Source organism: Sorex fumeus, unplaced genomic scaffold (genome assembly GCF_029834395.1).
Source record: "Sorex fumeus unplaced genomic scaffold, SorFum_2.1 ptg000063l, whole genome shotgun sequence".
Taxonomy (NCBI): Eukaryota; Metazoa; Chordata; class Mammalia; order Eulipotyphla; family Soricidae; genus Sorex; species Sorex fumeus.
In genome coordinates, this window is record NW_026606120.1 from 63,167,115 (window position 1) to 63,184,442 (window position 17,328).

A 17,328-nucleotide genomic window follows, 5' to 3' on the forward strand; every position below is an offset into this window, starting at 1 on the left:
GCAATGGACTCCTACCTTTACTAAGACATCAATGAGAAGATGTATAAAGATGATGACAACACTCATGCAAACTGTGAGTGAATTATGACATGGAAATGGGTTTCAGACTTAATTTTTTTGTTCTCCATTGGACTTGAACTAGAGACAGACATATGGACAGTCAATGGTGAGTGTTTTCACAAATAATGGGAGCTGAAAATACAGGTGAGAATTGGCTCGGTGAGAAAACTGAGCAAAAGAAGACCTGAGGCAGGAAAGCATTATCTGGATGTTCTCAGACTGAATTTAAAAAGAATGAAAGACATAAGTCCATCATGTTCAAAGCCAACTAAATAATTGGAACAAGATAAAAAATAAGTATTAAAATATCCTTAGACATTGTAAAGTTTCTATAATTATATGACAGGGCAAATGAATAAAGGAGGATGAATTAGTAAAATTTCTTTTACAAGAATGTATTAATTTAAATTAGACTGACAGACTGTTACTGGTGGTAAGGGAGGAGGGAAACTATGTGAATAAAGAGCTAATTAGTGAATATAGAGCATCCCCTTTTATAGGTATATTGCTAGGAAGATACATTTTCAAGTAGATTGCGTGTCCATTGAAATCTAATGTACATTATTCATTTTATGGGGATGCATTTCTTTCCTTCTAGAAGATGAAAAAAAAGTCCCATGTCCCCAAAATAAGTTAGTGGGGTTGGCTTTAATACACCTTTATAGCACATGATGTTATTTTGTTCAGTGTGCCAAAACCTGCTGACCAAAATAAAGGGTCAGAATGATGGGTCATTCTCAGCCTTTGCAATCTGTTGAATCCCTCCCATCTAATTCATAGTCACACGCTTGCCTCCATATTACTATAAATGTCATGATAGAAAAATTTCTTGACTTCTTCATTCTTGATTTCAGCATCTCATCTTACAAATGCATCCAACATATTTGATTTTTTTGGTTTGTTTTTTGGTGACACCCAAAAACTTACTCCAGGGCTTACTCCTGGCCTCTTTGGTCTGTGCACAAGGATCATTCCTAGGGAGACTTGGGGGACCATATGTGGACCTGGGGACTGAACCTCTATCAGCTGTGTGCAAGGCAAGTGCATTACCTACTTTATTCTCTTTCTGGCCTTCAACATATAAAATTTGTCTGATCACCAGAAATAAGTAGAATCTGAGTACAAATGACTGTCATTCTTGTTATTAAAAGGTAGTCACATGGTATGTCATTTTAACTTTCTCCCAAATTTGCTTTCAGTTAATTGACTTTGCCCAGATGTCTATTACATAAACTCTGTATTTCCTGGCCACAAGAAGCTTGGTGATATTAGATATTCGTTAGGTTAAAGAAGGCTGAAGAAAAGAGTTGAATTTGAAATTAGACTGATCTGCAAAATAGGTAAGCATCCCATAGGAAGAGGTGACTAGGGATAGAGCAATTCCCAACAGAATTGCCTCTTATGAGGGAAATGGTTATGGATTCTGAAGCTAATTCTAGGACTTAAACTAGCTCTGTGACCTTGAGCAAATCACTTAACCTCTCTGTGCCTAATTGCCTCTGTAAACGCAATGACTTAGACTCATTTTATGGTCCCTTCATATGTGAAGAATTCACTCAGAACAGAGGAAAACAGCATGTTAAATGGAAAAGGAGCTGCAATAATTCTGATCAAGCGCCTTTGAGGGGTTCATTGAGTATAAAATCTCTTAAAGACTGAGCTCTGGGCTTTACTTTTCTAATGACCATAGGCCATGGGCCAAATCTACCTTTCTGCCAGGGTAATTATTTATGTTTAAATCAAATGTTTTAAAAATGGAAAGGATCGGAATAACATTGTGAACAGGAGACTTTGTATGAACTCCCATGAGGAGGAACGGTAGAACTGTTGAGGACAGGGGAAGGACCATAAACAGTAATATTTAACTGAAACGCCTGTGAAGCAAGAAAGGACTATTTAGAATATCAATGAACTGAATGAGTTTTGGTTCCAGGAAATTAGAGAAGACTCATGCCCTTTTTTGAATATACAGTGCGATTTTTTTCTTTGATTTGGCTTTCTTGTTTGTGAGAAAGGCAGGTGGGAGGCCATGAGCCCAAGGAAGGATTTTCATGAGTCTTTGAGGATAGTTTGGGAATCACTGGTGGGGCCTTCTTAAGGAAGAGGCCAGCAGATGTGGGGATAAGACTGAGTTTGGGAGAGATGGGTTGACTGGGGAAGGCAGCCACCCAAGTCCAGAACAATCTGTCCCATAGCCTGTGATGTGGACTAAATTGATCTTGTTTATTTAGCAATAAAGAGTCCAGCTGTCATTGCTAGTTTGAAGTGAATTTTCATATTCAATGACAATTCTATTACTTAAGCAACCCATCATTTCAAAAGACCGGGTGCCATAGATTTACTTATTTTAGGACTGAAAAACAAATACCTTTTGCTACTGTCACTTTCTTTCCCCTTGCTTTATCTATCTTGCAGAATTTCATGCAGTTCAGCTATCTCCCTATACCCTGGAATACTTTATGGCCCCTTTTCATGCTTGAATTGGAGCCGAGTTTGCAAGTAGAGATGCTTCCTACCCTCTTTTGTCTTTTCAAGATGGAACTAGAAGCTCCCCTACCTTTATTTCTGGTTGTTTGCACACACCACGAGTTGAAGAAAAGGCCTGTCCAAAGAGGATGGGAACTCTGCACTTTGGAATGATTTGGCAGCTTCCAAGGAAATCTGGACAGGTCCATCTGTCGCTGGACCCTTGAAATACAGTTTGGGACTCTTCCCCGACAAAATCCTCTAAAGGTTTCAAGGTTTCAAGTGGAGACAAATCTGTTCTAATCAAATTTTTATCTAAATAATTTCCCACCCCATCAACCACAAATTGATGACAGAGCCCTAAACGCAGAGGTCAGATTATAGGGCCAGCTCTAGAATGGAGGGTGGTTCTTTGGACTGCTCTACTCAGCCACAGGGGCCATGGACAGCTGGGTATGTTTGATCCTTTGTGTTTAGGGACTCCAGGTAGCAAAGCTCCTATCTACTCTTTTAGGACCCTGGCAACTCTTGGTGCCCACTGACATTCTGACATAAGAAAGAGGGCCTACAACCTGTCACTTGCAACTTTAACATTCAAGCCGCTGGGAAATGCATGGGAATACAGTAGGAGAGAGCGGGCAGGCAGGGGCAAAGATACGAGAAAATTCAGGCTTTGAAGTGGAACAGAGGTGGACCAGGGCTGAGAGCCGCCCTAGAGCATGCTGCTGAGGATGTCTGACACGGGAGTGGTGGAGCCATCAGGGCTCCTCTCGGAGCTGGTGGGGCTGGGCAGGCCAGTGCGGCCCGCAGGGGCTGGGCTCAAGCCCACCCAGGCCTTGGTGTCCTCCATCTCCTCGGAGTAGGGCTCCACGTAGATCCGGTGCACCGAGGGCCTCGGGTCCCGCAGGTGGCTCCTCCGCTCCTCCGGGAGGCTCGTGGAGTGGGCCAGAGGCAGACCCCGGGGCCCATCTGGAGAAGGCCCCCCACGCTCCAGGTGTCCGGCGCCGCCGCCTGGGGCCAGGCCGCGGGCGCTGGAGAGATGCTGCGTGTAGACGCCCTCGGAGAGCGAGAGCGACTGCGTCTCGCTGTGCATGCGCAGCCAGCGGTGGTGGCGGCTGAAGCCCCCGTAGTGCTGGTGGTGCTTGGTCGGGGGCTTCCGCTTCCCCAGGAAGCCCAGGGGCGGCCGCGCGCCCGGCGCCGCCTGGACGTGGTTCTTGGGCGGGAAGCCGCCGCCGCCGCCGCCGCTGAGCGTCAGGCCGTGGAGGAACTCGGCGCAGGAGGGGTCGGGCTCCAGCCCCTGCACCCGGGCCTGACGCTCCTGGCCCGGCGGCCCCGACGGCGACGGCGACAACGGCGGCTTCATGTCGTGCACCTGCAGCACGTCGGGGGCGCTGCCGCTGAGGCCGCTCCGTGCCTGCTGCGCGATGTCCTGCGACGACAGGTAGAGCAGGTCCAGGTCGCGGGGGCTCAGCGCGTCGCTGGAGTCGTAGTCGCTGTCGGTGGGAAGGAAGACTTCGGAGCAGCCTTCCTCATCCGAGCCGGGCTGCGAATCTGTGGAGCCAGAGAAGAGGAGGGGGTTAGAGACGAGAGAGAGAGAGAGAGAGAGAAAGAGAGAGATGCTCGGCCTGTCTCCATCCGGGGGGGGGGGGCTCGGCCCCCTCGGCCCCCCCCCCCCCCCGGCTGCTGCTCTGTCTTCGTTTTCATTATAATGGTATTATGAATCGATGTTATTGGATCACAGCTGGTAGGGTGCAAATCGCGTTCTCCTGGCTCTGTGCACAGAGGTCATTTCCGCAGGGGTTGGGGCACCCTATGCTGTGCCGCAGAGCAAATCAGGGCCACTTGGGGCCAAGGTGCAGGGCAAGCGCCCTACCTGCTGCCCTGTCCTCGCTGGCCTGCGTGCGCACATCAGTCGGGGGAGCATTCGGTGGTGCCCTGACTTCATTTCCGGGGTGGTGTTTGCATTTGACCAAGGAAGAGAACCAGGGTTTTTTAAGACCTGAGCTGACTTGCACCTGTTTGCTAATTGTCATCTTGGGATAGGAACTTCACCTCTTTTGGAGGGGTGGGGAACGGGGGACATGCATGCCCAGTGGGGGTGGGGGAGGGCATGAGATGTGGGGATAGAACTGGGATGGGATCCACATGCAAAGCATGTGCTTCAGCCCAACGTGCTTGATCTTAAAAATGATCTTCGTTTTTTTGTCATCTGCAAATTGGGATTATGTGAAAAACGTTTTTTTGGTGTCTGTAAAAGAAAAAAAAAGTCAGCCATGTATATATAGACACCACATGTCAGGTTTCTAAAAAAGAAAAAAATCTGAGAAAACAACACACTTAAAAACAAAAGGTAGAGATAAGCAATATAGTACCTATGGTGTAAGTCCATGAGTGAACCATAAATTTAGTTCTGTTGATTAGTGATTTAATGTACTACATATCTCTTTTCCCAGTCTTCCCTCCTCTGTTAGGCTATACATTTCTGTAGCGTCAATATTGTCTAAAATCCTTTGACTTTCCTGCAGACATCATAGTAGGTATTGAATATATATATATATATATATATATATATATATGTGTGTGTGTGTGTGTGTGTGTGTGTGTGTGTGTAGCACTGTCCTCCCATTGTTCATCGATTTACTCGAACGGGCCCAGTAATGTCTCCATTGTGAAACTTGTTACTGTGTTTGGCATATCAAATACATCACGGGTAGCTTGCCAGGCTTTGCCGTGCGGGTGAGATACTCTCGGTAGCTTGCAAGGCTCTTGTATGTATACACACACACACACACACACACAAATTTTGAAGCCATGCAAATGCCCATGCAAATAAGAAATAAAGTTTCTTATTCTTTTTAATAAGAAATCTCAGTCAATACCAATAAAATTCCAATAAAAGTGGGATATAATACATTGATTTTTAAAAGTCATCTGGAATAGAGGATTTATAAGCAGCGTCAAACTTTTTCAAGGTACCAGAGGGAGGGATCACAAAACATACTTATGATAATTAAACTTTTAAGGACTGGTATATAAATGGACATATGGATTTGTAGGGAAAAATAAGTCTAGGGATAGTCTTAAGTCTATTTGGTAATTTAAAATAGATAACATTTCAAAGTATAGTGAATATTTGTGGGTATACATGGAATCAGAGTTAGCTCCTTGAATAGGGCATTTGCCTTGCATGTGGATGACCTCAATTTTACTCCCAGTATCACATATGCCCCCCAAGCACAAAGCCACTAAGGTAAGATGTCTGCAATGTTTTTTTAAATTTTTTTTTTTTATTTTTAGGTCACACCCAGCATTACTCCTGCACAGGGATTGCTCCTGGTTCATGCACTCAAGAATTACTCTTGGCGGTTCTCATGGGACCATATGGGATGCTGGGAATTGAACCCGGGTCGGCCATGTGCAAGATGTTAACATTGAAAGGTACTGGAGTTTCTGTATATATCTTTGAAACCTATTTATACAACTATTTCAAAATAGCTAAAAGAGGACTTTAAAAAAGGGGTGGAGTTAGAGGCAGTCAATGCCTAGATAAACTGTGTGTGCCTAATTTTGTACTTAATGGGTAATTACCAAAGAATTTGGAAGAAGTGACAAGATGAGAGCTGTGATTTAGGATAATTATGTAGTAGGTAAGAGGTAAGGTGAACTGGAGATGACATATAGGGTGGCCATGTAGGGGACTAATGAGGAGGCTGTATTTTAAGCTATGTTTTCCTTTCAAAACATGTTGTTCATATGTGGGTCTAAGTGTATGGTGATAAGTTATTTGGGAATAAAGGCCTAGGAAACACATTCATTCAAACATGCTTACCTATTTTGTATTAGAGAGAGATTACCTGTGTTTCCAAGCAGCTCAAAGAAGGTGTGTTAGACAGTAAGTAAGTCAGAAAATATATAAGTTCAAGATCATAGAGTGCTAGGTTGTAAGAAGAAAACAAAATTCTACTTTATTTAGTAGCATTAAACCAGTGGAATTAAATTTCAATAGGGTTTGACAGTAGAAGTGAAGTATATGTAATTTGGGGATTGATACTGGAGGACATAGAGTGGGGAATGTGCTGGGGTAGCAAGTTGAAGAAGATGTTTGTGGACAGACATGAAGGAAGCAGTGGAGAAAGAAGCACTGAAGATATAAAACCAGTGAATGGTCACCAAGGAGGGGTGATCAGTTGTGAGCACTCGTGCTAGCATTTGCCTTTAGTAAGAAAGAAAGACATGTGGTTAGGGAAGAAGACATACGAGAGTTTTAGATTAAAATAAATGCACAGGAAAAACTCATACTCCGAAACATATATGCACCTAGCGAGGGACCAGCAAAATACATAAAACAACTTATAACAGACTTGAAGGAAGACATTCATCACACAATGATAGTTGAAGATTTCCACACTGCTCTATCACCACTTGATAGATAAACTAGATTAAAACTCAGCAAGGAAATACTAGACTTGAAGGAAGAAATGGAAAAGAGGATCTTTGTATATATATATATGTATATATATTTATAGGCCTTTAATACCCCCAAAGTAGAATACACATTCTCTAAAACACAGAGGACATTATCCATGGTAGAACACGTGCTAAACCACAAGACATACCTCCATAAAGCCTAAAATATAGAAATCACCTCAACTATCTCCTCAGACCATAACACTCTGAAGATAAAAGTTAACCTCAAACAGAAACGGGGAAACAAACACCTGGAATTTAAATTGCTCACTACTGAAAAAGAAGTGGGTCAGATAAGTAGCCAAAATATTCCTGGAAAAAAAGAATAAGGGCATAAGCTACTAGAATTTATGTGACATAAGGACATAAGGACATAAGGGAAAAAATAAGGACATAAGCTACTACAATTTATGTGACATGTGAAAGTGTTAAGCTATGCAAGCATTCATCAAGGAGGAAGGAAGGGCCCACATAAATAACCTTAAAAGCACAGTGAGAAACCAGAAAATGACCATCTAAAGGAGCCCAAAACAGGTCGGAGGAAGGAAACAATAGAACTTAGAGCAGATATTAATGAATTGGAATCCAAAAAAAAAATTCAAAGGATTAATGGAACAAAGTGCTAGTTGAGATAATAAACAAGATTGATAAACCACTAGCAAGACTCAAAGGAGAAAACTCTAATTAACTGAATCAGAAATAAAAGAGGACATATAACAGATACTACAGAAATTCAAAGGATCATAAGAGATTACTTTCAAAATCTGTATGCCATGAAATGAGAGAACCTAGAAAAAAATGAATAAATTCTTGGATTCCTAAGAATTCCCAAGGCTTAACCAAGATGATCTGAAATACCTGAGCAGACTTATCACTATTGAGGAAATTGAAAAGGTAATCAAAAGTTTTCTCAAAAGCAAAAACTCAGGCCCAAATGGATTCAGTACTAAGTTCTTCCAAATCTTTAAAGAATAACTTCTGCCAGTGCTTTTAGGCTCTTCCAGAAAGTCAAAGAAACAAACACCATCAAACCATCTCTACGAAGCCAACATTACTCAATACCAAAAGCAGAGACATTACAAAAAAGCAGTACAGACTAATATCCCTGATGGGCTGGAGCGATAGCACAGCGGGTAGGGCATTCGCCTTACAAGCGGCCAACATGGCCGACCCGAGTTCGATTCCTCCGCCCCTCTCGGAGAGCCCGGCAAGCTACCGAGAGTATTGGATATGCCAGATACAGTAACAACAAAGTCTCCAATGGAGACGTTACTGGGTCCGCTACAGCAAATCGACGATCAACGGGAGGGCCTTTACCTTTTTTTAATATCCCTGATGAACATAGACACAAAGATCCTCAATAAAATACTAACAAATTGAATCAAACAACTCATAATAAGAAAATCACACCCCCTCACCAAGTAGGATTCATCTCAGGTATGCAAGGTGGTTTAACACAGGTAAAATCAATACAATGTCATATACCATATCAATACAAGGAAAAATAAAAATGATATGATCCTATCAATAGACACAGAAAACATTTGACAAGATTCAACACTCATTCATGATAAAAACTCTCAATAAAATGGAAATTGAAGGAACTTTCCTCAATGTTCTCAAAGCCATATACCACAAGCCTACAGCAGACATTATAATCAGTGGGAAAAAACTAAAATCCTTCCCCTTAAGATCAGGCATGAGATAAGGTTTCCCACTTTCACCACTTACATTTAATACAGTATTGGAATCACTTGCCATAGCAGTTAGGCAAGAAAAAGATATTCAGGGCATACAGATAGGAAATGAAGAAGTCAAGCTTTCACTATTGGTGATGACATGATACTATATTTAGAAAACCCGAAAGACTCCACAAAAAGAGCTCCTAGAAACAACTGATTTGTACAGTAAAGTGACATGTTACAACATCAACACAAAATGAATAGAAGAGATATATTAAAAAAGTGATTCCATTTGCAATTGGTTCTCAGAAAATCAAGTACCTAGGAACTGGTAAACTAAAGAGGTGAAAGACCTGTACAAATAAAACTGCAAAACACTACTTTAGAGACTCACAAATCTTAGAAGAGAGAAACAAGCTGCAGAGATGCCTCTGGACCCTATGCCAAGCTGAGTCTCATCTGAGGTGCCCCAGTTCAGGACAGGTGAGCCCAGCACCAGCTCCAACAGAGCCCTAGCAGCACAAACCCTCCAGAACCCAATCACTTCCATGCTCACAACTGAGCTCCACAGGCTCAGGACAAGACTCATGTATGAGAATGAATCTACTGAAAAACTCAGGTATGTGAGTTTTGTGACCAAAATATCCAGGCTTTTACAGAGTTGGGGATTGGCGACTTCCTCCCCTCTCCCTGTTCTTCTGGCAGTCATGCCCACAAACTGCCACTGGTGCCATATAAGCTCATTAACAGCCATAATTCAGAGACACAAATAAATCTTGGAAGAGAGCAACCAGCTGCAAAGATGCCGCTAGACTCCAGAGTCACCATCCACTTGGGAGTTTAACTTCAGCTCTATTACTCTTTTGAATTTTAGAATTCCTGGAGCTTGTAGCTGCATTTGGGGGATGCAATATCTCATACACTATCCTACTGGTGTACCAAGAATAATGCACCACATTAGATGGGATGTAAAGTAGAAGGCAACTGATCTTGAGTAAAAAAAAAATTAGCACACATGACTCAATCTGTAACAATCGCGTTAGTAATTTCTTATACAAGGGCTCCAGGGTGAGATACAACAATCTTCACACACTTCCTTCTAAGGAAACTTTTTTGAATCAATTTTAGTGGATTATTCATAATAAGCAATGCAAAGTAAGTTATTTAGGACCTATTTTTTGGGTAGATTTGGGTGATGGTGAAGAAATTTGAAATAATTTTTTTTTTGCTTTTTGGGTCACACCCAACGATGCTCAGGGGTTACTCCTGGCTCATGCACTCAGGAATTACTCCTGGCGGTGCTCGGGGGACCATATGGGATGCTGGGAATCGAACCCGGGTCGGCCATGTTGGCTGCTTGCAAGGAAAATGCCCTACCTGCTGTGCTATCGCTCCAGCCCCGAAATTTGAAATAATTTTGAGGACAAAGTGTGATGGTGGTGGAATTAGTGTTAGAATAGTGAGTGTAATAAATTACTGTGAACAACTTAAAAATACTCTCCTTCAAGAAAGAACAGAAGATACAAGAGAAAACAGTGGTAACGGTGGTACTGAAGTAAGAACAGAACCTCAGATCAATGGAATAGAATAGAAAACCCTCAAGTATATGGTCAGTTAATTGAGAAGAAGAAGAGGAATAGGAATAGAAAGAAGAAGAAGAAGAAGAAGAAGAAGAAGAAGAAGAAGAAGAAGAAGAAGAAGAAGAAGAGGAGGAGGAAGAATAAAAAGAAGGGGAATGAGAAGGATAAAGAAGGAGGAGGAGGAAGAAGAAGAATAAAAAGGCGAATGAGAAGGAGAAAGAAGGAGGAGGAGAAGGAGGAGGAGGAGGTCAACAAGGAAAGTTTCTTCAGCACATGTTGGGAAAACTGGTTTGCCACATGCAATAAATGAACTCGGATCTCTTTCTAATGCCATGCATGAAAGAAAAATAATAATAGATTAAAACTTCAATATTAGGCTGAATTCATACATTACATAAAAGAAAATATGGGCAGAACTCTGCATGACATAGAAGGTAGAGGCAACTTTAAGCACAAAATGCCACGGATCAAGCAAGTAGAAGCAGAGATAAACAAATGGGACCACATTAAACTAAGAAGCTTCTGTATCTCCAAAGAAATGAGGACCAGAATACAAAGACAGCCCGTAAGACTGGGAGAAATTATTTGCCCCCCACTCATCTGAAAAGGGGTTCATATCTGTTTTCAGATATATAAAGCACTATATGTAGATATATAAAGCACTGTAGAACTCTACAAGAAAAAACATCCAACCCTATAAAAAATAGGGAGAAAAAATGAAATCACGCAACTTTCTAATGCAGATGGATAAGGAGAGTAACTTCTTCAAAGAAGAAACACGAAAGTATATGAAAAAATGCTCTATATCACTAATCATTAGTGAAATGCAAATCAGAGCAACAATGAGATATCACCTCACTCTACAGAAACTGACACTCATCAAAAAGAATAACAACAACCAATATTGGCTATAATGTGGGGATAAAGAGACCCACATTCTTGCTGGTGGGAATATTGACTGGTCCAACTTTTTCCTCAGAAAATCTAGGAATTGAGCTTTCATATGATCCAATAATTCAATTCCTGGCTATATACTCCAAGGACCCCAAAGCACAAAGTAGAGAAGACATCTTCACTCCTATGTTCATTGCCGCACTACATACAACAAATATGAGAACCCAAATGCCCACAAACAGATGACCAGTTAAAGGAACTATGGTACATCTACACAATGGGAATATTACTCAGTCTTAAGAAAAGATAAAATCACACAACTTTCTAATGCAGATGGATCAGGAGAGTATCATGTTGAGCGAAATCAGTCAGAAGGAGAGGAACAGACTCAGAATGATCTCTCATATGTGTAATACAAACACACCTGGTAGGGGAATACCAAATGTCCAGTGGCAATGGAAATAAAGAACAGGAAAACTAGTTTTCAGTAGGAAGGGGTGAAGGAGCCTAAATTAGGGAAGGAAAGACTAGGTCTATAGGAGAGAGGAAAAGTGCCACACAGGCCACGTTCATGCCCATCCAAAGTCTTGGTAGCCACACCTATACCCCAAAACCTGCCACCGTACCTTTGGCTGTACTCCATCCAGAACCTCACGACTGAGCTCCATAGAGATGCTAACCTGCTGAAAGTTTCAGGTACACTGTTTTTGTTTTGGCTGAAAACTCCAGACCTTCTCGAAGTTCGGATGGGTAACCTTCCCACAGCATTCCCATACTTCCGAAGACCCCATGCAGCCACATCCAGTTCCCATCACCGCCACAACATGTAAGCTCATCTACTGGTCCTGCTCCAGAGAGTCATGAATAAATCTCGAAAGAGATAAATTAGCTGCAAAATTTCTCAGATACCCAGTCCTAGCTGAGACCTCAAGGACGATCTCAGGAGCTGGGCAGGCCATGTTCCTGCCCAAACAAAACCCTAGCAGCTACTCCCAGACCCCAACAGCTGCCATCAGGCCTCTGGCTGGACAACCCAGTTAAATATTCTGGATGTTTTGGAATGACAATTCAAAACTCTACAGTACTAAAATCCCAGAAGGAGCACGCCAGATTGAATGGGAATTCAATGTAGAACCCAACAAATCTCAAAGAATGCTTAACTTACAACAGTAGCTTCATGATGACCAGATAAAGGAACTGTCATACATGGATACAACAGAATACTATTCAACTTTAAAAATGCATGCAATATGATCATCCAAATATGATCACCCTCAGAAAAGGACTTCATGTTCCTATGATAATATACACATATTTTCCTAAATCTTCTTTTCCTGAAGTATTTTTTTGTCATTCCATCACCATTTAGTGGTAACAAGCAATATAAAATGAATTATTCTGGACCTGCTCTGGGGGAAGGCTTGAGGGGTGGTTGGGAATATAAAGACAATGATGGAAGGGGAGGTGACAGTGGTAGTGGGATTGCTGTTGGAATATTGAATACCTGTAATAAATCATCATGAATAACTAAATCACAGTGTTTAGATAAAGTGGGGAAATTTTTTCTAAAATTTTTTTAAAGAGTGCCTGCCACTGAGGGGGGCTGGTGGCTAGAAAGAAGTTGAGGACACTGGTGGAGATGGGTACTGGTGAAGAGATTGGTGTTGGGATAATATATACCTGAAACTCAATCATAATATCTTTAAAACGTTGTAATTCATGGTGATTTAATAAAAATAGAATAAAAAAAGAGAAATGATTGAATGATTGGTGTTCTTAAAACAAGTATTAGTACTTTTCCCTATCTTTAATGGGAAAAAACTGTGCACTGAATCTTAAAACTGGTGTTTAAAAATTTAATATTTTTGTCACCAGGAAATTACAAAGTTATCCATGATTTGGTTTCAGGCACACAATGTTTCAACATTGATTCCTTCACCAGTATCCACATCCCTTCACCAATGCCCGCCCCCCACTTCAATCCAATTTGTCTCCCACCCAGAACTGATGTTTTTTGATGATGACAGGGATGGGTGCCAAAAGGGGTGATGATGAAGAAAGTTTAACTGAATATTTGCAGTTGACCTTGGAAATGTGATTATCCAAAGAACTAATCATTGCTATAGTTCTCCAGAGATCTCATCACTTGTCTAGCAGTCTACATGTTTTTATTCGTATCATCTGTAGAAATAATAACTGCTATTCACTTAGTGCATACTTTGAACCAGCTACTATACTATGTGTTCTAGGTGCTTTATCTTGTTAAATGCGTGATGTTTATATTTTGTTGGTGAGGGCTGGAGCGATAGCAGGGCTGGAGCGATAGCACAGCGGGTAGGGCGTTCACCTTACAAGCGGCCAACATGGCCGACCCGAGTTCGATTCCTCCGCCCCTCTCGGAGAGCCCGGCAAGCTACCGAGAGTATTCGATATGCCAGACACAGTAACAACAAAGTCTCCAATGGAGACGTTACTGGGCCACACTCCAGGATGCTGAAACTGAAACTTATGCTTAATAAAATATCCAATTCATTCAGTGACAGAATGGGAACCCACAAGCAGATTTGCTTAGTCAAAACACTTGCTGTATTGCCATTCTCCTTAGTCTTTCCAAGGCTTCCTGCTAAGCCCTTCCTCTAATTCACATTGTACTATACCTACACCTGAATTGCGTTCATTGCTTTTAATTAGGACTTCTTGACACTGCTGCTTCAAAATAAAAAAGATATGTAAGATTTGTATTGGTTTCCTGTTACTGCTGTAGCATTTCTATTGGTGGGGTGACTTGAAACAATAGAGATTTATTTTCGTAGAGCTTTGGAGGGCAGAAACCAAGGTCAATGTAGTGCTTCACTGCCTCTGGAGGCTCCTTGGGAGAATACCTTTCTTGCCTCTTCCAGGTTCTTGTGACTGCATCACTCCAATCTGCTTCTGTTTTCTCTTCTGTATCTTCTCCTCTTTTGCCTCATAAAGATATTTATTGTTGGATTTAGGGCCCAACTGGATAATCCAGTATGATCTCACATTAAAATTCTTAATTACATCTGTGAAGATCCTTTTCCCAAATGACGTCATATTCACAGTTTCTGTGGGTGGGTTAAGAAGTGAACATATCTTTTGGGAGGCTACCACTCAACCAACAGGAGGTCTAATAGTAAAAAATAATTAGAAACAGATGCTGTGGAGTTTTTGACGATTGAAAGAAATAGTCTTTCTATTTTCAGTACCTACTTAGGTTAAGCACTCTGCAAGAGCAGCTTGTACTCTGACCTCTCAACATAGGAATAGTGAGCAGTTGTTTGCGGGGGACTACAGATGTGCTTTAAAGGACTGACATGATAATATTTAATTTTTAATTTTTTTCTTTTTGGGTTACACCTGGTGATGCACAGGGTTTACTCCTGGCTCTGAGCCTCTCCAGAGAAAGTCCTCACACCCCCAGAAGTGCTCTCTGTGTGAGTGGGGGGTTGGGGTAGAGCAGAGGGGAGACCCCAACCCCAGTGTGTAGCCTCCATCTGGAGAAGAGGACAGAGATCAAGTGGTTGGAGGGTCAGCAGGACTGGAGGGGGTAGGAATTGAATACGTCACAGGAAGTAGTAGGCCACAAAGTTCTTGGAGCAGATTTCCTTTGTTTCTTGGGGAGAGGCCTTGAAGATGATGACATTTTTCTGAAGAAGTTCAGACAGCTCTGAGATGATTGCCACATTCCCAGAGTACTAGTAGCAGATGGGTGCCAACTAAACAATGAACACATTCTTACTGAAATTGCTGCTTGTAACCTTACATCACTAGTTGTAAGCATGGCAGCTCATACCAATGTCATTTGTTGCACGGAACTGGGCTCTCATGTCACTACCAAATAGGTAGCCGGTCCCACAGGGCCTCTCTGCCCAGTCTGTGATGTCTTCAGGTCAAAACAGAGCAGTAAATATTGTTTCAATAGTAAATATTGACAAAATTAAGTGATGGAAAGGACTTAAGGAAGATGCCCAGCAAAGGGGAATGTAGAATCTTCAATATTTATCAGATAATATATCTGAACATAGATATATGAACAGGCCATAAAAGATCTACCATCTGGATTGTTATTTAATCATCATTATATTATTGTCCTTTTGTGTTGTATTTAATATGTAAAAGTGAAGTATGTTGGGTTGAACTGAAATATTGACACCTGGAAGCACAAAGTATTGGGATTTGATTACTGCTTTCAAACAATAATGAAAACAGTTTGACAGCCTTTTTATTTACTTAAGTCTGCCACAGAAATTCCTAAAACAAATCACTGAAATAATTTTACTTTACAGAGTCATCTCTGGTCTGGCAAAAAGTACAGTAGTCTTATATTATGGTAAGCACAAATATTGTATTACTCTTTACTATATATATGAGCCTTAGAAAACCACCTGTAAAGCCTTCTGAATCTATAATATATAAGTTTATTGCTTATTTTTCATAAGTACTGTGAGGATTAAATTAGGTTGTTAAAATACCTCAACTATCTTACACACAAATGGTATTATAACTGAATTTTTTTACTCTCTGTGATCAATCAAAAGACATATTAAGAGGTACCTTGTATTAAAAGATAGTAATCAGACTTAATTCAGTATTTTCTCTGAAAATGCTGTTGATAATTAAAGAAGAATAAGTTCTTTAATTTAATAATTAAAGAAAATTTAGTTCTTGTGTGGTGAGTTCTATTTGAAATAATATTGTCCAGTCTTGTATTTCCAATCCTAGATTCAGCAGTGAATTGGTAAATGATATATTAGTATCCCTGTCACTGCCACTGTCCTCCCATTGTTCATCGATTTGCTTGAGTGGGCACAGTAACGTTTCCATTGTGAGACTTCTTGTTACTGTGTTTGGCATATTGAATACGTCACAGGTAGCTTGCCAGGCTTTGCTGTGCGGGCGAGATACTCTCGGTAGCTTGCTGGGCTCTCCGAGAGGGGCAGAGGAATCGAACCCAGGTTGGCCCAGTTGGCCATGTGCAAGGCAAATGCCCTACCCACTGTGCTATCGCTCCAGACCATATTAGTATAGTTATCAGAATAAAAGGAAATAGAGAATAGAAAAGATTGGTTATAATTTTAGTAACCCAGGAAGGAGATGAATGGGGGGGGGGATTTGGGTATGTAGTGGCAAATGTTAGCTTGGTTTACGGACCCACGTTTGGGAAACAGTGCTCCTGTGGGAATCTAAATATTTGACTTCCACAGTTGTATTAATAAGACTTAGTGGAACCTATTGCTTAGTATGGGATACCTCTCCCAGACCAAGCTGGGAAAATCTCCAGGATGCCAGCCAGGGTATTGAGGAGAGTTTCCAGGGACTTAGGCTACTGCCACTCCCTCACTCCCTGGAAAAGAATGCAAACTGTGGCTTCCATCTCCAAATGGAAGGCCATATGCTCTATTAAACATTGTAGGACCTTTCCCAGTTGTTATTTTAATAAACCTGGTTGTGCTCCTTCATTTCCCCTAGAGGACCTATTGGCAGGCTTGCACAGAACCTTGAGTTTCCCCTCTGGTTGACCCAGGGGCTGTTTAATGAAAGTACTGCTCCTAGTATTAGTCCTGGCTTAGGAAGCTTGGCTTTCTTGCCATTGTAATGGGTGTTGCAACTCCTGGCCTCTGTGGATGAGGCCAACAACAGCAGAGCAGAGTGACGTGGATTTTAAGAGGGTTATGGAGAAGATGGCATTATTTTTCGGGAATAAATCATTGATTTAAATTTATTGCTATTCTCTTAAAGGTAGGACAAGACACAAGAAAATGGAATTTTAAGAAATAATGCCCTAATATATTTACATTTTAAAATGTACCATTATTTAAATTAAAATATTTTAGCTTAATTGAATGTCCTTACTCTATGTTTGAGTAGAATTTAAGTTATTTTGTATTGCTGTTGGGGATTGAACCCAGGGCCCCATATATGTAAAGCATGTGCCTGACTGCTAACTTACATCACTGGCCCCTAAATTACTTACAAATAAAAAATTGCTGTTGTTATTGTTGTTGTTTTGGGGGCACACCTGATGGTGCCCTGATTCTGTGCTCAGGGATGGCTCCTGGCTGTGCTCAGGGGACCATACAGGGAGCTGGGGATTGAACCAGGGTCAGCCACTTGCAAGACTCTTGTAAGTGCCTTACCTACTGTACTATCACACTGGC

The 17,328-nt window shown here is 41.4% G+C and overlaps 1 protein-coding gene across 1 annotated transcript in view; it reads right to left on the minus strand.

Annotated features, from left to right (window-relative positions):
* Positions 1-3,083: 3,083 nt before the first annotated feature.
* ANKFN1 (ankyrin repeat and fibronectin type III domain containing 1) overlaps positions 3,084-17,328 on the minus strand; it is a 291,487-nt gene continuing 277,242 nt past the window's right edge. The window contains exon 19 of the mRNA XM_056127289.1: positions 3,084-4,077. Coding sequence (XP_055983264.1) covers positions 3,239-4,077 — 839 coding nt within the window. The 3' untranslated portion in view covers positions 3,084-3,238. The remainder of the gene's footprint in view (positions 4,078-17,328) is intronic.